At 34.5% G+C, this 21,818-nt stretch overlaps 1 protein-coding gene across 1 annotated transcript in view; it reads right to left on the bottom strand.

Annotated features, from left to right (window-relative positions):
* Positions 1-1,805: 1,805 nt before the first annotated feature.
* KDM7A (lysine demethylase 7A) overlaps positions 1,806-21,818 on the bottom strand; it is an 82,643-nt gene continuing 62,630 nt past the window's right edge. Inside the window, exons 10-20 of the mRNA XM_079150100.1 lie at positions 19,951-20,042; positions 17,520-17,609; positions 13,703-13,915; positions 11,981-12,105; positions 11,631-11,785; positions 10,380-10,477; positions 9,744-9,892; positions 9,404-9,612; positions 7,622-7,707; positions 4,657-4,930; positions 1,806-4,090 (exon numbers count right to left, since the gene is read on the bottom strand). Of these exons, the coding sequence (XP_079006226.1) occupies positions 3,996-4,090; positions 4,657-4,930; positions 7,622-7,707; positions 9,404-9,612; positions 9,744-9,892; positions 10,380-10,477; positions 11,631-11,785; positions 11,981-12,105; positions 13,703-13,915; positions 17,520-17,609; positions 19,951-20,042 (1,586 nt within the window). The 3' untranslated portion in view covers positions 1,806-3,995. The remainder of the gene's footprint in view (positions 4,091-4,656; positions 4,931-7,621; positions 7,708-9,403; positions 9,613-9,743; positions 9,893-10,379; positions 10,478-11,630; positions 11,786-11,980; positions 12,106-13,702; positions 13,916-17,519; positions 17,610-19,950; positions 20,043-21,818) is intronic.

Here is a 21,818-nt window from a genome sequence, read left to right as displayed (position 1 = left end):
TTCTACCAGTCCCAAGGGTAGTTGCTAATCATTTTAATTCCATGACTTATTTCACTTTTCTCTAGTACCTCAAAAGTATGCCAAATCTGGGGAGCAGTACTAAAATCTAAAGGTTATCTTTCAATCATTTTATATCACCTTCTCTCACTTTCCTCTCCATAAACTAGCTCACCATTTTTTCTTTCACTTCAAGCACAGAATCTAACTTTAATTCAGCACCTTGTCAGAGAGTCTTCAGATTTTTTTATATAGCATGCCCTCAGCATATATTTGATAAGAAACGAATACTTTTCATTTTAAAATGTATATAAAGGTGCGTTCATTACCAGTTGTAACTTAAATAAGGATCAATTCTCTGTAAATATGAAGTATCAATAGATTATGGAATGTTTTTCTTCACTAATTATCAAAGTAAGCATTTTTATCCAAATTTACAAATAAGACAACTAAGACTAGAAAGAGTAAGTGACTTACTTAAGGTTAAGAGCTGACACACAAAAGGCAGAACTTAGACCAAAACTCAGGACTTTTGTTTTCTTCCATGCTACGTCATATCTTTATGTTACCAACATTATTAAATAACTTGAAATGTTTCTTAAATTTTTAAAGAACTTGAATTGTTCTTACTTCTATAGTAGGATATCTCAGTTGAAACTAATAGAAGTAAAGCTGCTTTTTATGAATGGGCCCTCTTTTGCTGAAGTTTACCCAAAAGTGAAAATAGTACTGCTAAGTTCCTGGAGGAGACAATTTTGGGGGCAAAAACTACAACTGCAACCTGATGCTCCCCTACCATACTAAATAGTGTGAGGCACAACAGATGTTTGATAAATACCTGCTGATCCCATATGAACTGAGTACAATAAAAAGGCAATAATTAGGTTATTAAAAATAGAACATTCAAGTTAAGTAGTTAACTAGTGATAAAGATGGGCTTGTTTCCTCTGAGTTTATGATTTCAGTCAGAATGTTCAATTTTGTATGCTTCAAATGTTAACTGATACTTATGAAGTTCAATGTATTCCTAGGATACTGAATTGCTATAAACTGCCACTTGTATTATTCACATCACTCATCAGTACTGGGGAGCATAATATGTGATGCTGTGAATTACAGTACAGTGGATCCCAGGTTAAGAATCAATATAGGAAAATCACTATCAATATGGGAAAATTACTACTACTATTAAGTTGCATACATTAAATCATTAATTCTTGATTTTACATATTTTTATTTGCTTACAACTAGCTAAATGCTGTGTTCCTGTCTAAACTGTGGTGTACTATTCATAAACAAAACTAAGGGAAAGACTAAAGGTTATTTCATTACTGTTGAGCCCAGAAACTGGCAGTCATGACTTTAAAGTTCAGTCAGTTCCATGAGATAAAGAGACACTTCACAGCCAGTAACTTTATAAAAGGTTTGATCAGAAAAGTCACTATATGGGTAGCTGAAATTTTACCAAAAAAAAAAAAAAAAAAAATGTATCCTCTTATAGTGGTTATATGACCTTGCTGAAAAGATTTGTTAACTTAGCCAGTTAGTGGGCTAAAACTGCCCCCCCAAAAAAGAATCCACAGTAATTTCACTTAAAAATTTTACATATTTGCTATTCAGAATTAGTGTTTACTGACCTCAGGACATAGGGTGGATAGTGGCCATGATTTTTGTTCATTAAAAATAAATGACATTTTATCTCAAAAAAAATTTTTTTTTTTTTTTTTGCGGTGCTGGGGATTGAACCTATGGCCTTGTGCTTGCGAGGCAAGCACTCTACCAACTGAGCTATCTCCACAGCCCAATTTATCTCAATTTTTATGGCTAAAGAAAAATGTAATTAAAAATAAATTGGGAAAAATACAAAGAAAAAAACTCCAGATCATGAGGTAACTGGGAAAAAAAATTATAGTCCTTATTTCTTAAACCAGAATAAAAACATGTATACTGTAACACCAAAATAGTGTCTATAGAAAACCAAGACACACAAGTATTTAGAGATATACTGTGCAGAAAGGTGAGGCCAGATTTTTGCAGCTTGAGATGTGATGACCAGTCAATGGTTGACTACAGCCATCTCTCCACTAGTTAGGCATAGTACAAACAGGGTTTTAAGTAGGTGGTTTACAGATTTTAAGGATTTCTATAAAAATTCTTCTCCCGGACATCCAGATAAGATTCAGACTCTGGTCCAGATACTCTGGACCAAAAAGGCCAACTAAGAAGCTATTTCACAGTTATCCCATGAAATACTGGAATGAATACAAAGTAAGAAATGTTTCTCTTTGGAAATACACATTTGAATGCAACCATAAAAGATAATGGTATAGATTTCTTTTTCTTAGTGACTTAAGTGATATTTAATACAGAAGGAAAAGACCTGCTATCTTCCTTATTAAAAAAAAGACAAATCCATACTGTGGCCATATTTCTTCTCCATAAAAATAAATTTCAGTCTATTTGCCTATATTGCCTTTGTAGGAATTTGTAAAATGCTATATTGTCAGACTTGGGAATAGTTCCGCTTCACCCCCAGCAATCATTTATTTTTATACCATGGGGGTGGGGAGACCCAGAAACTGATAATCAAATGAAAACTAATATTTAGTAAAAATTGTACATAAAGTAGACAAATGATTACCTTAAAGTTCAAACAGATACTTGACCTAAGTATACACTGGTCAATTTAAGACAGATGGAAGAAACTGCAAAAAGAAGCACCCATTTTACTCCGAATCTATATATGAAATAATTTTGCAGAAGGTTAAGAAAAAGTAAACACACACGCACATATATGATCTACTCCAACATGCTTGCATCTATACAACTTAATATAGTATAATCCTATTATATTACGGCTTATTATGCAGATTTGAGTATCCTACATCAATTTATACTTTTCAACAAATTAGGTGTAGACAATAAAAGCATCATGAGATATAACCTGGCAGCAGGCGTTGGCCCTGTCCTCCAACACCAGCAGTAGGAAGAAGGCCCTCTGTAGTTACAAATGTATTTGGAAAAAATACAAACATGACAATTTAACCAAACTTATAATACTTTCCTCACACGTAGGAAAAAGATTTAAAGCTGTTCTCTTTGGGACCCAGATATCAGCAGAAATGAAAATGCAAGAAGCCTATTTCTTTATATTTAGAAGAAAACCACAATGTCAAAGGAAATGAGAAATGAGGGATCGTTTATGAAGTTCTTACACATTGGCTATGGAAGTATTTCCCTGCAAAGAGTCTCGAAGAGTCATCACAAAATGACGGGGGTTGCGGGGAAGAGGGAAGGTGGGGTGTAAGGGAATCGACCTGGATGACAGTATGCACCTTGAATGTTAGCAAAAGCGAAGCTAATAGCTTATAAAAAACACATGGAATATATAAAATAAAATGATTTTCATATACATCTTAATTTAAAATAATTAATGCATCAAATCCCTGTTTAAGACTTTAACCTGAATATCAAATTTAAGAGTCCAGACTAGTTACTGTTACCGTGGCTCTTCCCCACATGTAACACACACACTATCAAAAATAATTTAAAAACCTTCACATTCTTAAATCTAAATTAGTGAGATATTTCTCCAGAAATCTTCCAAATAAATAGCTTTAAAAAAGAAAGAATTTAAAAGCTGTTAACTTTAAAAAAATCTGTTAAATAAATTATCGATAATTCTTTACCCTATTACAGAAAATAAATCAAGACACTACCAACAACAAAATGAAATTCAAGCCCTGACAAGAGACCCTTTCCAGTTCAAGGTCTCTTTTTAAGGTTCTACCCTCCTTCTTCCTCTCCCCCACCAGGTCCAAAGGGTTATTGCTGAGTGGGTGTGGCACAGTGAAAATGCAGCATCAGGTTCATTCTGTTCCTCGGGCAGTGTTCTTACTGTACACACAAATGTTCCAGGCAAGGGGTGGTGGAAGCTCCAGGCTCCTGCACCCCAAGACTGGTCTCCAAAGTGAAGAGTGGCTGCAACAGTGGCTCTGTCACACGAAGAAACGTGCATGGCCATTTCTGTTCAACTTAAGGATCTTTCCAAGACGTTGTTTGGCTGTTGCCATTCCTTTTTTAGGACGTTTACCTATAAAACACCAACAACAGTGAAGAGCACACTCGCCAGACAGGACAGAAAGACTTAAGAGAGTTTTATAGCAAGTAAGCCCATTAGGTATTTTGACCACAACAAGCTACACTTGTGGGCTTCCAAAACTGGAAGTTTTAAACTGTGTTTAAACTGTGTTTAAAACTCCTCCCTGCATCACGCTAGGGGTAAAGGCTAACTTCTTTCCACATTAAATAAGCTTTTCAGCAACCAGATGTACTGCAATTTCATCAAACTGTTCTTCCCTATGTACCTTAGGTCATGCTTTCTGCCTTCCTTTCTGTCTATTCTGCCTACTCCCCAGTTCAGCTTCGTTAACTCCTTATCATCTACCTTTAGGATCTGCCTTCTCCTGTTAGAAAGTCATTCCTGATCCTCAGGGTTGACTGGGTAACTTCCTTCTTTGTTCCCACAGTACCTTGAGCATACTATTACAGAGCTGGCATGATTCATGAGATGGTGAGCAGCTTGAATGAAGAGATCATAGTACTGCCACTACTGCCACAGTCATAAATATACTTAATCTGCAAATGTTTAAAATTTACCTTTTGTTGCCTGGTTGCTGATAGGCGGTGGATTTGATGCAGGTCTCTTGGTAGGGTGTAGGGGCACTGAAAAGGAAGTTTCACCAACAGGCCTTTCTGGACTTAGGCTGCCATTACTCATCTGGCATGCCCCTGAAAGCAAGCTGGAATTCTGCATGTACTTTCCATTCTGAAGACTTGAGCCACTGCTATCCATATAATTCCTACTTTGTACCTTCTGACTGATTTCTGATAAACCTTCCTTTTTGATGCATTTCTGGCTTCTGCTCAGGTCCTGAAAAGAAAGAAACAAAGCTGAATTTTTAGGGTTTATGATAAGTGAGGTATTAAAACTCTATGCATTAGCAAAGCTGGCAGACAAAGAAACAAACTACTGAATTTAGGTTTTCTTAACATATTAGCTACAGATGACCACCCTTCATGATGGTCTTCTCATCCATAATAAACCTAATAGTTCAGAAGAATCCAGGTCTTGAAGTTGTATCATAACTTAAGTCGAGAAGAGTGAGAGGGGGAAAGCAGAGGTGCTCTGCCTGCCATTCCATGAGCCATGGGGGAACACAATATGGGACACACGGACCCACACAATCATTTCCTTACCACATCACAGCTTCCAAAGAACTCTCATGATACAATGTGCTATCTTTTTGGAACTTAATTTCTGTAAAGTTCATCTATCCTGTATTTGTTTGCTAGAAAAATCCCTAGATCCAAACTCCAAAGCCTGTTTCTTATTTGACTACAACTCTTCTTTCAGTCTTTCAAAATTATTGAGTTAACTTTCAAGGAGGCAGACACTACTAACTGATGAGACTTGAAATTAACCAAGAAGGTCATGACCAGTTGGAGAAAGGAATAGACAGGCCATGAAACGAGTACCCTGCATTGTGATGTTTCAGAAACTAGCTTTAATTATGCATGCATGTGTATGAGAGAGATGTGAAATACATCTGACTCTGTCATGATCAAGTAAGTTTCAAAAGTGGTATTAAATACAGAATTGCTATAAATTAGTCTAACAAATATTCCGGAGCATAAAGAAACGAGCTATAACTTGATATGCCAGTATAATACCTTTCCAAATTAAGACAAAAGAAATCTGATTTGCTCTGCTGTGATCTTGCTAATCATCTGCCCTCTGCTTCTTCATTTATTTTCAAAGACAATTACAAAACACAAAAGTCAGATTTAAATAAAAGCTTACGTTTTTTAATATATATATATATATATATTTTAGTTGTAGGTGGACACAATACCTTTATTTTATTTTTTTATGTGGTGCTAAGGATCAAACCCAGGGCCTCAGGCATGCTAGGTAAGCACTCTACCACTAAGCCACAACCCCAGCCCCACTTTCATTTTTTTTTAACAGATTACTTTTAATACCGAATCCCTCTGATGTTAGTAAGTGACAACTGTATAACCAATAAGTGAGGCATTACAAAATGATACACTGAAAAAGTGAAATAGGGTCTGGAGTTGTGGTAGAGTGCTTGCCTGGCATATGTGAGGTCCTGGGTTCAATACTCGGCACCACATATAAATAAATACAATAAAAGATCCACTGACAACTATATATATATATATTTTTTTTTTTTTTTTTTTTTAAGTAAATTATAACCAGTAAGAAATTTCTTACTTGAGCTTTGATTGTGGAGCATATCCTCCTGATCAAAGAACTTGTTTTAAAAACGACAACAACAACAAAAAAATTGGGGGTACAGCAGCTACCTAGCATGTGCAAGACCCAGCACCACAAAAAAGCTAACTTTTTCTTATTGCAACAGTGCTAAAATTTAGAAAACCAGATAAGCCAAACCAAGAAAAGAAAAACCATCCATACTTCCACTACTCAGAGATCAACAATATTTAATACGTAGAAGCACAGTCTTACTGCCTTTTCTGTGCATGTACATACATCTCTTCCTCTGAGAGTTTAAGTTCAAATCTCCAACTCGACCCAAGGCTCTGGACGATATATCCCCTAGAGGCCCCTTCCAGTCCTGCTGAGGTCTTTCAATATAACATTAAAGTTTTGATTCCTGAAAGTTTCCCTTCACTTTTTCTTAAACTGCCTACTCACATTCCCTCCTCTCACCATTCTCCCCCAAAGTGTTAATTAGACAAGATAGAAGTGACAGTATTTCTACATTTGCTTGATTTACTTTCCTTCTTAAGAATGCTTGGGGTTGGGACAAGATAGAAGTGACAGTATTTCTACATTTGCTTGATTTACTTTCCTTCTTAAGAATGCTTGGGGTTGGGAGTTTTAGGGGCCACACTCTGCCACATGAGAACGCGGATTCTTTCTCTGGCTGCCATTTTCTAAGACGTGCAGCAAAAGGTCTTATCAGTTTCCTTGTTTGGTGCTGCTGTAGGTTTAGTTTTTTTTTTTTTAATGCTGTTTTGGGTTCATTCTGTGTGATGTGAGCACAAATATGCTGGGCTCCTAAAATACCTAGTTTCTTCTCTTAGAGCAGAAGTTCTTAATTTGCAGTCAATGGAGATCTGGTGATGGCAGCACAAAACATTTAGCTAATGTAAGCAAAAGTCAACTAGGATTTATGATGAATATTTTTTTGGAAAAGAGAATCTAACTTTTATCAAATCCTGAAAGAAATTTGGTTATCTAAAACGTTCAAGAGATAACATCAGAGATAAAAAAGAGATGCTCTTTTCCTCATTTTTCACTCTAACCAGATAAAACCTTACAGGTGTTTGCTGCTGAAGGTTTCAACTCTTTCTTGAAAAAGTTACTCTTTTCCAGATCACATTCTGCCGTTAAGCCTTGCACCAGTCATCACATCAGAATCACTAAACATGGACAGCTGTTCAAATGTGCATTTAATTATCATTTCTTTGACTTCCTAGAACTAGTAGTTAATAACCAGTTATAGTTTTAGAAAAGAAAACAAATTAATGATAATTTTAAATCTCATTTTAATGTTTCAACCTTGGAATATACCTGAGGATTAAATCTGGAAGTTTTATCAAATTGTTTAACCCAGGAAGAAGTTCTCAAGTCTTGATCTTCAGTCTTGACACGGTATCCTAGGGAAAAGTTTTAACTGAATTATCTTTGCACAAAATTGATCTTAAAGAATAAAATAAGCTTAGTATTTAAAATTAAAAGCAAATTTATGTTGACATTTTGTTAACTCTTTGGATACTTATCATATCCCTTCACTTTCACTACACTTCTTTCCCTCTCAAAACAAAAACAAAAGTTACCAGCTTACAACTGAACTTGCTACTTTTTTCAATTCTCTCAAAGACTGTTCACATGACAGGTTTTATGTCAGATGCTGCAACACCTATGGTCACATATTATTGATGTAAATCAAATGCAATGTACTCTCTAAAAATGGCAAGTTTTCCCATACAGAATTAAAGGCACATGTTTGCCTGAATTTTGTAGTTATTCCCATAAAAAGTTTTATTTTCAAAGGCCCAAAGAGATTACAGGAAGACAAAGATGGGAGTAAAGACAGACAAACCAAAAAAAAAAAAAAAAAAAAAAAAGACAGACAAACCCAGATTTAAATTTGAGTTTTTCCATTACCAAGTCAACTTTAGGAAAGTTATTTAACCTTTATAAATTTCAGTTTCCTTTTATACAATAAGCAAAGATTTTGGGATCAGATAGTCAGATAGTACTAGGTTCAAATTATAATAGCTCTGAATAATAGCTATCTATGTAAAGTGTGGGCAAGTTAAAATAACTTCACTTAGACAGGTACAGTGGTGTATGCCTGTAATCCCACATTTGGTCTCTTTTCCTTTTCCTTTTTTGTTTTGTCAGTATTGGGGATCAAACATAGGGCCTCATGCATGTTAGACAAGTGCTTTAACACTGAGCTACAACCCCAGTTCAATTCCAGCTACTTGCGAGGATGAGGCAATAGTTCCAGGCCAGCCTGGGCAACTTCGTGAGACCCTGTCTTAAAAATAAAATGGGCTGGGGATGTAGCCCAGTGGTAGAGAGTCCCTGAGTTCAATTTCTAGTACCACACACAAAAAGTAACTTCACACTATACCTACCCCATAAGCGAAATGAATAACAAGTTCCTGGTCTGTGGCTGACCCTTAATTATTTAGAATTGAACACAACTGTTATATAGGCATTCAATCTTAATGCAGTACTGTCTTCTCCCCAAACCTTCTCAGACCTTCTGGCAAACAAAATTTTTCTCTGGAGGCACAGAGAAGAAAATACTAGGTGGCATCACTGACATGCCATTGAATCTACTCTTTCTAATTCTTCCTTTTTGAGGAAGAAAAAGAATATCCTCGATTATGAACAGTTCAAAACTTGTTTTCCCTCTCATAAAAGGAAAAAAGGTTGACTGTTTTAGTTAAGCAGACCATTTAAGAGACCAAAACATTCCTGCCACCTGGTCAACCTAATGGTGGTGAAAAGAGCAACGGCAGAGCTGTGCTAGTGAACACAATTCTCAGTCTTGGGTCATTCACATTTTGTGTTCTTATGCTCACATATTACATGACTTGTAAGTGATATATATATATATATATATATATATATTTTTTTTTTTTTTTTTTTTTTTTTTTTTTTTTGCAGTGCTGGGGAGTGCTGTATATTTTTTTGGTGAATTTTCTTAATACCATTTCCAAATAAAGATGTGTAATAAATAGTCTTTATTCATATAATCTCTAACCTAAACTAGGATTATGGAGCTATTAAGATGGGGGTCAAGTTTTCAAAGATTTAATAATTTATGTTTCTTACCATATTCCACTGGTTTATCATAGCGATACAACTGCCTAACCTCATGGTTACTGCTGTGGCAGCTGTTAGGATCCTGGAGAGAGTTCTTCTCACCACTGCAGTCTGTGCTTTGCATCTGCCTTTGTAAACACGTGGAATAGCGCAACCCTGCCATAGACAGCATGCCCTGAATAGCTTCTTCCTCTGTGCTTGTCGAGGTAGGACATTCCCTAAGGAGAAGGTCATCCCAAGAGAAAAGAATGTTTTCTGAAGAAACGTTTTAGTTTAAAAAAAAACTTAAAAAGTTTTCATTGCATTTATATCACAAATGTAAAACAAATACTACCATTAGCAAGCCTACCTTTTAATTGGAATTTCACTTTTAGATGGCTTCTGACTCTTTTGTAGGAAGTTCCTCATCACACTAGATTCAGCCTTAAAATTTGATGTTATTTCTTGTTTCTTTTCATCGCCGGAACTTTCAGACTCTTCAGTGGTAAAATTAATTTTCTGAGACCATAAATAATTAAATGGAAACAAAGCTATGTAAGAAATTGATGAGGGTTGTACAAACTAGTCAAAAAAGACTTCATCCATCTAGAGAAACGTAGAATCTTAATCACCATAGAATTACTTCCATGTTTCATATGAAAAAGTGAAAATCTCTAGTAACTATGGTAACATACAACCTAAATTTAAAAACACACTGTACAGATTTTCTTTAAGGTATAATAAAATATAAAATATATTTGTGAGAAATACAAACAACCTAAGAATAGCATAGGCAGTGGAGTCTTCTACCCTTTCCAAAACTGGACAAAAGCTGGACAGTCACAGAATAATGTGTGTATAAAGTAAGCACTATAGGAAGACCCTGTACTGCTCAGGTCAGACAGACAAGCTTTGGGAAGAGCTGTCATCTGACTTCCTCCTAGGTGAAGATCCATGGATGCTTATCTCTCATCAAAGGACATGAGTCACATGGTTTCGAGCATACCAGTGCAGTGCAATCAGCTCCAGAGTCTTCTGAATCAGAAATATCAGAATATTCTGATGATCTATTCCTGAGTTCTGATTTCACACTTGTGAAAAATCCTGATGAAGAAGGCAAAGGATGGAAGAAAAAGAAAAAAGACATTAGAACTTTATGAACAAAATGGCAGGTGGCTTCCAAAGTCTAACTGTCTTCACAAAACCTCTTGGTCTCTCCTGCTCTAGCCTACTTTTTCTCTACTTTCATTTTTTTCCATTTCTTCACACATCTCTCCCATTTCTCCATAACAGATCAAGATAAGGACTGAGGCGTTTTCTTAAAATGTTTGGTATTTATTGAACACGACTATATATTCTTTACTTGAGTGAGCTGACTGTATTTCTTTCTAGAAAACAACCTTCAAAATTAAAATAAACTGTAAGAAACCTTTACTTCTCCTTCTAGATTAGTTCTCTCAACAGAAACCAAAAAGATAACTCTTCTAACCCTAAAATGCTTTCAAATAAACTGAATTTAGCAGCTTATACACTGGGCTTTCCCACTGCCTTTCCGCCTTTTCACAGGCATGTGAACAAAGGCAAAGTCAACACTGTATCTAAACCAAATTTATGTAAAATTAGCAGGATCTGAGGTATTCAACATGCATTAAATAATACTCATTATCTGGAACATTTACTTATCAAGTACTAAAATACTGTTACTTTTTTAAAAAATACTTTTTAAATAGAAGGGCATATGGAAGTCTTGACAAAAGTTGAGAAACTGAATTTATTCAAGGAAAAAAGATCTGAAGGAGAAGGAGTTGTTACTTTGGCATCTGATAATATTATTTTATTTGATGATAATCAATTAACAATCTAGTAGAGGACTTCTTGACAACAGGCAATAAAATAAAACCACAGTACAAGAATTCCAAATAACTTCAGATCAGCCAATCATATATGTCACCTAATTCAGAAAATCATATATGTAAAGCTCATAAAACACATGAGCTTTTATGTGACTTTAAAGACTGACTAGACATGGGGCTCACTTACCCACACGCACCCCTTCATTGATACATCCCTGGCCACTATACCTCACTGGCATTCATATTCAGCACTTCCCTACTCAGACATACTTCTGATTTTTCAGAATAGCATAAGGAGCACAGTTTCAATCCTATTAGAAACTTAAAAGTTCTAACATTAGTAAGTTTCTTTATCTATTGTCACAACAATAAAGACATTAAAATGACTATTACAGCAAACATACTGTTAAGTGGTTTTCGAGATTCTTCACTTTCTGTCCTGTTTATTCCTGAACTCTCTTCTGTCTTCATAATGGTCTTTTTTGTCCTTCTCTTATCCTCTTCATTTTCACTATCTGCTGTGTAAAGACTCTGATCTGCGAAGGGCTGTCTTTCATCTCTGCATCATTGGGGAAAAACAAATGAGAAATAGTGCAAGACCATGTATTCCCTCCCACTTCATTTACAGAGTAGAGAACTGAGTGAGACACTTTTCCCATACTACAGTCAATAGCAACAGTATGGACGAGGCAGTGCAAGGACAAAGGGAATCCAATGAAAATTATCTACTTGATATCTGATATATTTTACATACTTAATTATTCTTCCATTTGTCAGCAGCAATCGTAGATCATTATCTTTTGCTCTCCATTCAGGTACCGTGGAAGATGGTTGGAGATGTTTGTTGAATTTTCCATTCAGTTTAGAGCTCAAGATGTCCTTAAAGTATAAAAACAACTGACTTAACCTCAGGCACACCTACTCCACTGAAGACCAGTAGACTGCTCTTTCCCCAAAGCCCTGCTGTGTAGAGTGACAGGCAGCTGCTTGGGCTTGGGAACATTCAGGAACCCCATGCTCCAGAGTTCCTCAAGTCAAAGCATGAGGATAGCTCATCTTTTGGGACAGTCATTAACAATAAAATACATTCTGTAAAGCAGAACGTAAAACACACATAAAGCAAATCCAAAGAAAGTTTCCTCTTGCAGAAGCTGAAAAGGAGGAGCAGCACTGTCTTCAATATTTTTATTCTCTTCTGCTACTTCCTGTTGAAGTGCAGCTGCTGGGCTTTCCCACTCACCCTGACCTTGACCTCATACCTGTCTTCCCATCAGGACCTGTCAGTAGCCCCACCATTATCACCAGGCACAGAGGCCATGAAGTGAACAAAGACACAATGGTAGCTCATTTTTTAATGTATAAAAATTATTTCCTTTTTGAGATATTTTTCCTTAAAAACAAGTAGAACCTTTAGAAATAAGCTAAAACTTCCCCAGGTGGCTATGGGTTAAGTAGGCTTAGAACAATATACTTTTTTTTTTTTGGTACTGGGGATTGAACCCAGGGGCACTGAACCACTGAGTCCAGAGTCCCTGGACTTAAAGATGTGCACCACCATGCCTGGCTTAGAACTGCATGATCTTAAAACAATGTAATTATGTCCAATTTAAAATATTTAAGAAGGTTATAATTTGCATATAACTTCTAATGTTTTAATCTAGTGATTTCTTTAGCTTATTAATTGTGGATTACTGACTTTTCTATATTTAAGACATAAAATTATGGACAGCACAGACTGCATCACAAACTCATTACATGTTTTACAATGGTGCTACATTGATCTCATTACTGCCTCTAACTCTCCCCTGGCCAGTAGGCCAGCATTTCTGACTTTAGTGAGTTTATTCTAACAGTCTTCCTGTCTGACTGTCAGTCAGGCTGCGGCAGCTGGCTCAAGGACAGGCTTTCTGCATTTGCTCTTCCTCTACCTGCAATGCTATTTCTCAAATTTGTGTATCCACATGACATCTTCCTGTCAATCAGGTGTCAGTTCAAATATCTCCACCTGAGAGGCTCTCTGACCACACCGGCTAAAGCAGCTACTCACCATGCCTACTTATGCTATTGCTCTATGTTCTGGGTTCCTTCAAAACACTTAGCATCTGCAATTATATTATTTTAGTATGTTTCTATCTCTCAATTTTCATACTTGAACTCTGATAAAAGTTTCATAAGGACAGGAACTTGATTTCTGCCCACTCTGGTGACTTCTCTAGAATCTAAGAGAGCACAGAGTACTTGGTAAACACTCAATAAACATGTCAGCAAATGAATGATGGTCAACTCATCCTAATGTGACACTAATGCCTAGAAAGATTAGGCACCCCATACTGCCCCAGACAAAAGTATTGATTGACTCCTACAATTTTATAGCAAAGAAAAATAAGAATGGTCATAATGTCAAAAGTTTTATTACTATAGAGAACTTTAAGGAACAACTGAGTTTCTTTTTCTCATCATGAAGTGTAATACTTACCTCTTCCCATGGACACATCTCTAATCTTTTAAGAACTTCTCTTGTGTGGAGCTCTAAGATGTCTAGGTTAGAAGGAGTTCGAATATTATTATGATCTCGAAGTTTCCTCATCTTTCGCCGGGAATGGTATGGGGAGGTTGCTTCATTTGAGGATCGTGAAACTGGACACACAGTAGGAATTCCCTGAGATTTAACTGGTTTGCCATTTTCTTCCTTTAAGAATTAAATTCAGAGTGTGTTTTAAGACAAAGGCTATTGTGTACAGACCCAACTACTCGCTCATAAAAATAAGCTGAAAAGAAGGAACAACATTGTCTTCAATAATTATTCCATTTAATCATAGAAAAGAAAAAGACCAAATCAAAGCTTTAGTTTCCCATCTCTTCCTCATACAATATACTGTTGATACATTTTCATTATTACACTAAAAACTATGTAGTATTTCACTGTGAGGGTATAACATGATTTACTGAACTAATACTTATTGGTTGGTAGCTATTTAGGTGACTTCCAGTTCTTTCCTATGATGAAAATTCTTTTCACATATATATTTGTGTAAATCAATATTTACTTTTTAAACCAAAGTCACACAACTTTGCATTTTTTTCCTTATTTTTTTCTTATAAAATATATTAAAGTATATTACAGCAAAAGGAAAAAAGATCCAGGTACGATAATGAATTGTTATAGTCTTCTAGAAATAATGAGTTGACAGAATTTAGTTAATATTTTAAACATTTTATTTAAAGATTTCAAATGGGCATTTTGGCACAAGCCTGTAATCCCAGTAGCTCAGGAGGCTAAGGCAGGAGGATTGCAAGTTCAAAGTCAGCCTCAGCAACACTGAAGTGCAAAGCAACTCAGTGAGACCTTGTCTCTAAATAAAATTCAAAATAGGGCTGGGGATGTGGCTCAGTGGTTGAGTGCCCCTGAGTTCAATCCCTGGTACCACCTCCCCACCAAAAAAGAGATTTTGAATGGGGCTGGGATTGTGTCTTAGTGGTAGAGTGCTCACCTAGCACATGCGAGGCACTGGGTTCAATTCTCAGCACCACATAAAAATAAATAAAATAAAGGCATAAAAAAAGGATTCTGAATGATTCAAAACCCACCCTGATAATGAAAACAGAGGAGAAATTTTCTTCCTATCTAACTATATTAACTCTTCTGCCCTTTCTTTTCTTTTTCCTTGACTTCAACTGCCACATGGGAACCTCGGCTCTATCCTAAAATAAAACTATCTTCTCTGAGGATTATCTATGCAGTGATTCTTGAGTTTGGTACTTTTTCCTCCTGGTAATCTTTTATGGACCATATATCTATGCAGTTTTAAAAATTAAATAAGAATATCATGAAAAGCAGCATTCTACTTTTTCCCATCCCTGATACCCATTTTTCAAAGGCAACCACTTATATTGTAGAAACTCTTATATAACATAAAATTTGCAATCTTAACCACTTTTAAGTGTACAACTCAGTGGCATTTAGTATAGCAACACAACCAGCATCACCATCCATCTCCAAAACTTTTTCATCTGCCCCCATTAAACACTAACTTCTCATTCTTCCTTTATCCTAGCTCCTGACAGCCATCATTCTGCGTTCTGTCTCTATGAATTTGACAATTCTAGGAATCTCATATAAATGGGATCATACTTGTCCTTTTGTGACTGGTTTATTTCATGTAGCAAAATACCTTCAAAGTTCATCTATGTTGTAGTATGTGTCAGAATATTCTGTTTTATATATACTCCATGTACTAGATGTTTATCATATAAATGGGATCATACTTGTCCTTTTGTGACTGGTTTATTTCATGTAGCAAAATACCTTCAAAGTTCATCTATGTTGTAGCATGTGTCAGAATATTCTGTTTTATATATACTCCATGTACTAGATGTTTATCCATTCATCCACTGATAGACTCTCAGGTTGCTCCTTCCTTTTGGCTATTGTGAATGCTGCTGCTATGAATATGGTACAAATATATCTGTTCAAGTCCCTGCTTTCAATTCTTTTAAGCACATAGCTAAAACTTGCAATTCTTAAAACTATATTGCCCCCCCAGTTATTCAATGCCTCCAACTTTCTTTTCGGTATAACATGTTTATACTGATTTCAGCTTTAGGTATTACTGAATTCCTACTATGCAAGATAAAGTTTTAATCCTCATATACCACTTCCTAAACCTATACATACTTCCCTTTTCTTCAACATTTGGAATTTAAATAGGACTCAGTAAAAACTGATAAACCAGTGCCATGCAACATACTATCACATTTTCCCCTTTTTCTTCCTTTGATTTTTCCCTTGAGTTATAACTGCCTCATTCTCCTTCTGTTTTGTTTTCTGTGTATGTAGCACTGATGTCCAAATTCTCATCAGAAGAGTGCAAACATTAAAACACATTAGGTGATCAATTTTATATTTTTCTTTGAAAACATCCCTCCTAAATAGAATTGCCAGATAAAGTATAAGACATCCAGTCAAACTTGAATTTCAGACAAACAAACAAAGAGTTTCATTTTCTTGTGCTATCCTAAACTGGCTGTTCTCTAGAACAGTCCAATTATTCTTTCAGGTCTATCTTACCACTTAAATTTCTAATATTAATTTGGAATTGAAAAAGTTTTGGAAATGATTACATTTATTCAACTATTATTTTATTTCCCTTAGTAAAGGTTTACAGGGTTGTTTACTGTTTGTCTTCATGTAGATTCACACCTTTATTCTTGAGTTCTTAGTTTTGGTATTGTGTATGATACATACACATTTACATAAGAACAGAAATATGTTTTTTGATGTTAAATCCGTTTATATGCAATCACTATCACTCTTTAAGATATTTTTCTACCTTTATGAACATACTGAGAAATACATGAACTATTCTTATTCTACCCAAAACCTAACATTTTAATATTTCTTAGATGTATACTTCCTTTCATTTCTTAAAAACAGCCCTAATGTAAGATATTAAAATTACCAGTTGACCTCAAGCCTCCACTTAATTTCCTCTTTTTTTTTTTTGCAGTGCTGGGTATCGAACCCAGGGCCTTGTGCTTGCAAGGCAAGCACTCTACTGACTGAGCTATCTCCCCAGCCCTTAATTTCCTCTTAATTCAAGCTATACACTAGCACAATCACTTTCCTGAAGAATTATTTTAATTAAAACCCCCTTTCTTAAATACTTAGAATATCTCTTAATTAATAAAATACCTAATCAGATTTATGGGTTTTTATCAAAGGCATTTACCTCACCAGCTGCTCTCATATTTTCCGTCAAGTGGATTGCCTTGCCCAAACCATTAATACCAATTATCTCTCTTTCCAACCCAGTTTCACTTAGCTTTACTCACTCACCTTAGTTTTTTCTTTTGCTCTAATTACTTAACATGCATTCATTTCTGGGTGGCTGAAATTAATTGGATCTGAAAGTTGTACTGATCACTATGCATTTAAAAAAAATTTTTGGAGTAACCTGGTAACTGCTTCCTCATATTTCATTACTTCATTGCAATACAATATTCCAAATTTCTCTCTAGGACTTTAGAAAACTTGAGACCGTGTTCAAGACTCAGCTCATCTGATTTCTTCTAAGTGTGTAAAAGCTTTTGGCTTTCTTTTCCTTCCTTCCCTTCTTTTTTTTCTCCCTATATGAGGGATGGAACCCAGGGCCTCACATGAGGCAGGCAAGTACTCTACCACTGAGCTACACCCCAGTCTCTGTGTGTTTTCAAACGTTTGCATCATGGTGGTAGATCCATTTGCTCCTCAAAACAGAGTAACCAAGCATTTAGATGACAGTTTCTATCCTTACCTCTATTGCTCGAATTACTTTAGAAAGTTCCTTAATAAGATGTCCAGGTCTAACATTGTCTGGAATTTCAAAGGCATGTTCAGATACAAGCTGTAATTGGATTAACAAAGATAACAAAACCAAAGTTATTTATACTTTATTAATTAAAAACTAACTTACTGACCCAATTTTGGGGTTCTGTAGACTTTACAGAATAGTCAGTAACAAATCCAGTCTCAAAGATCATGTAGTTGGTATAATACCTTCTAAGGAGATCCTCATCATCATATAAAATCTTCAAAGTGAATTAAAAATGGACTTGTTTCAGTGGATTTTGCTTTATATTGAGTAGTAACATTGTATTCTACACCTCAAATCCTGCTGTAATTCTAACTATAGTTACTACTATAGATACTAATTAATAAAACAATAATTAAGCCTAACACTTACTTGACAATATGTAAGGATTTTTATGGGGAACACAAGCAGTTAAATAATTTTCAGTTTCTAATGGAAATCTAATTTGAATAAATTTTGATAAGGTTTTTTCCTTTTAATAGTCAAAAGCAAAATGGGGGAAAGATTCCATCAATAGGAAAAAGAAATCAATTGGTGAGTCACTAATGTTATTAATTTTATGCTTATTTCCATATATTAATCTCTATATCTAAGAACATTCTGATTTTTTAGACACACTTAACATACAAGAATTTCTACTTTTGTTTTATACCCTCTACTTGGGTTTATTTATTGAAACGAATTGCTAATAATGGTAATGCTAACACAGTGCTAACACTGTGCTTTCATACTGTTAAGTAATTATATATTAACTCATTTAACCCCTTCAATAACACAGATATTACTGGTTGAGTATTCCTTATCTGAAATGCTTAGTATCAAAAGTGTTTTGGATTTTGAAGCACTTGAGATTTCAGATTTTCAGATTAGGGATGTTGAACTTATAAATTATTCCCATTTTGCAACCAAGGGAACTAAGGCACAGAGGTTAGATAATGTGTCCTGAGTTACACTGTTTATTAGTAGCAAAGCTGAGATTTGAATACAAATATCTGACTCTAGAATCCAAGTTCTTAACCATTAAGCCAAGCTGTCTCTCATCTTAGAGCAAATTAAACGTTACCCGTGGTAACAAATTTTACTATGCACTGAAATCACCTATAAGATTTTTGGGTTCAGACCCACCCCAGATCTACTAAACCAGAATCTCAAGAGAAGGGTTCAAGGTTTGTTTCTAAAAAGCTCTACAGGCAATGCTCACAAATACACACACTGGAGAACCACTCATCTAAAGCCTCTAGAAGGAAACATATTACACAGTTTTCTAAATATATGTCTGATTTTGTTTTTATGTTAGGTGTTTGTTAATTTGCTTATGTTTTTCCTTATTACATAGATGATGAAGTTTTTTGATGGTGGAAGACATGATTTTTATTTTCTGAATGTTTCCACAGTGCCTTTCTCTGTGGATATATAACAATGATAATAGAGTGAAAGGAAGTGTCAAAACATTGGGACTATCATAACCTATTCTCTCAATATCTCTTAAGAGCAGAATTTTAAGCAGATATTAAAAAAATTAATATGGAAATGTATTTTCATTAGCTCACATTATTTATCACTTATTAAAGCATAATGTATAAAGTTCCATGGGGTTGAAATAAAAATGAGAAAGATGGAGACTATTCTTCAAGAGTTCATAAACCTAGTGAAAGGAGAAATGGATACATTACTCTCTACAGATAAGTTTTAAGTTTTTACTCTATAATGGTTTTAAGTCCACTGGCACACAAAATATATGCTTTCGAGGCATAAGGGAAGGAAACACCAATTCTAAACAAAGATGTGGGATGACCTCTCAAAGGCAGAGTTTCAAGTACAATAACTGGGTCACAATTTAGTGAAAATGAAGAGCTCATGCTTGAACATTACCACTTCCTTTCCTTCATTTTTACATAAGTTTAGCAGAGTGGCAGAGGCTTACAATCCCAGAGACTAACTTTATGTCCCCTAGCTCCACCAGTTCTCTTGGGTTGGTTATACAATAGGGTACCAAGAACAGCAGACCTCATACAGGTGCTCTGTGGATTAAATGAGATCATGCACATAAAGACAAAGCACAATGCTTAGCACACTATAAGAGCTCAATGTTATTTTATTCTATAGTTACAAGTTCATTTCTTAGTCAAAATATTAAATGTACTTGAAATATTTTAATTTCCAGAATAAAGACTAAAGAAATACCTAAGTACTTTCTTATCATAAATGTAACCAGAAATAAGTATATCTATATATATTGTATAATAAAATACAGGCTGTGTTTAAAACATGATTTCCATTCCCTCTACCACTGGCAATTGCAAATGCTGCAAAAACAGCAAAAGTAGTCTTGTTTTCTTGACCTTGCCACATAAAAACAACTGTAATGACTTACATCTTTTTTCATCCATAATTTTAAAGCAGTATGCAGAGCTTTCACTCCCTGTACTAGGTAAGTCTGAGGCTGGAAGCCATCTTCTCTCAGTTCTGTAGGAAGGAAGTCGGTGGGGAAAGGAGTTAAAGTGTTCTAAGACAAAGAGATTAACTTTAGGTTCTGAATAACCCGCAAATGTCAAATTGTACATTAACAACAAAAACAGTAGAAAACAAAATAATCAATTCAAAAGAAAAAAAAACGAACTATATTAAATCTAATGGTATTAAATGTTCCAGCTAAACATATTTTTAAAAATACAAAAAGGTTTAAGATAAAAAACAAACAAACAAACAAACAAACGAATTCCCCAAGCTTTAAAAAAAAAAAAAAAAAAAAAAGCTGGAATAACTATGAATTTATTTTCATTAATAAAGGGTCATTTTAAAATGGCAAAAAATTCAATTCATGAGAAAGACAACTATTTAAAATTTGTACTCAATAACATGGTCTGAAAATATAAAAAGCAGTAACTAAACAGAATTACAAAAAGAATAAGCAACTTCTACAATCATAATGGAAGATTTTAACACATGTAGTGAACAACAGAATAACTACTAAAAATGAAAATCTGTAGATTTTATTTGAATAACATAAAACGTGATTCAGCAACTATAGGATAGAACATTGTTTTCAATCATACACAGAACATTTACAAAAATTATCCATCTGCCAGGGTCAGAAATAAGTCCCATCAAATGTCCAAAGACCTAAATCACCTATATGTTCATAGACAATTAAGCCTGAAATCAGTAATACAGACATCGGCCACAAAAAGATAGAGAAAGCCCACATATTTCGAAACTAAGAAACTCAGATAATTAAGAAATAAACTGCTAAACAGCATTTAATAGTATTGAAACAGCATTTAAATAGTATTGAAAATCAGAAAACATTGGTTAAATAATAAACACATTATATCATACATTTAAATGTATTAGAAAAAATGCTGAAAATTAATTAGTTGACACACTAAAATGTTAAAAAATAAAAAATGATAAGGAAAAATTAAACAGAAAACAGATTATTAATTCTAAAATTGGTTATTTAAAAAGACAATAAAATTCATGAAAAGAGAAAATAGTTACAAATACCAAGTATCAAAAGAGAGACATCAACATAAATGTTATAGGCATCAAACAGTTAAGAGAATAACACGAACAACTTCATGCTGACAAATGTAAAAACTTAGAAATGAACACACTTCTAAAAATTAACTTATCAAAATGGACTCAATGAAACTAGAAAACCAGAAAAACTTAATAGTCCTATATTTTAAAATGATATTTAATAGCAGTCAAAAATCTTCCCACAAAGATTAAGTATAAATGATTTTTTTCATCAGTGAGGTCTACCAATCATTCAAGAGTCTTTCCAATCATATACAAATCCTCCAGAGATCAAAAATAGGAGGAACAATTCCAACTTTTATCCTGAGCCTAATGTAACTTTCATGCCCAAATCATAAATTTCATATAATGTGCTATTTATGGCCAGTAAATCACGTTTTACATTATTCCAAAAAAATCTACAGATTTTTGGTTTTAGTAGTTATTCTGTTGTTTACTAAATGAGAAAATAAAATACAAGCCAGTTTCACTCATGTGCCAAAAGAAAAAAAACACACACATACACACATTTATATGCAAATATGTAAATGTATATTTTCTATATATTTAGAGAATATATTTTACTATTTTAGATATAGCAAATATAAAAACAGACTATAACATAAATAATATTCTAAGTTACTACACGGAAATTATAAATTATCAAGACTGAGGTGGGAGTAATATTAGAAAGTCAATAAATATAACCACTAAATTAAA

The sequence above is a fragment of the Sciurus vulgaris genome (genome assembly GCF_902686455.1).
Source record: "Sciurus vulgaris genome assembly, chromosome: 8".
NCBI classification, from domain to species: Eukaryota; Metazoa; Chordata; class Mammalia; order Rodentia; family Sciuridae; genus Sciurus; species Sciurus vulgaris.
Note: the sequence above shows the minus strand (reverse complement) of the source record. Positions and strands in the feature narration are given on the sequence as shown.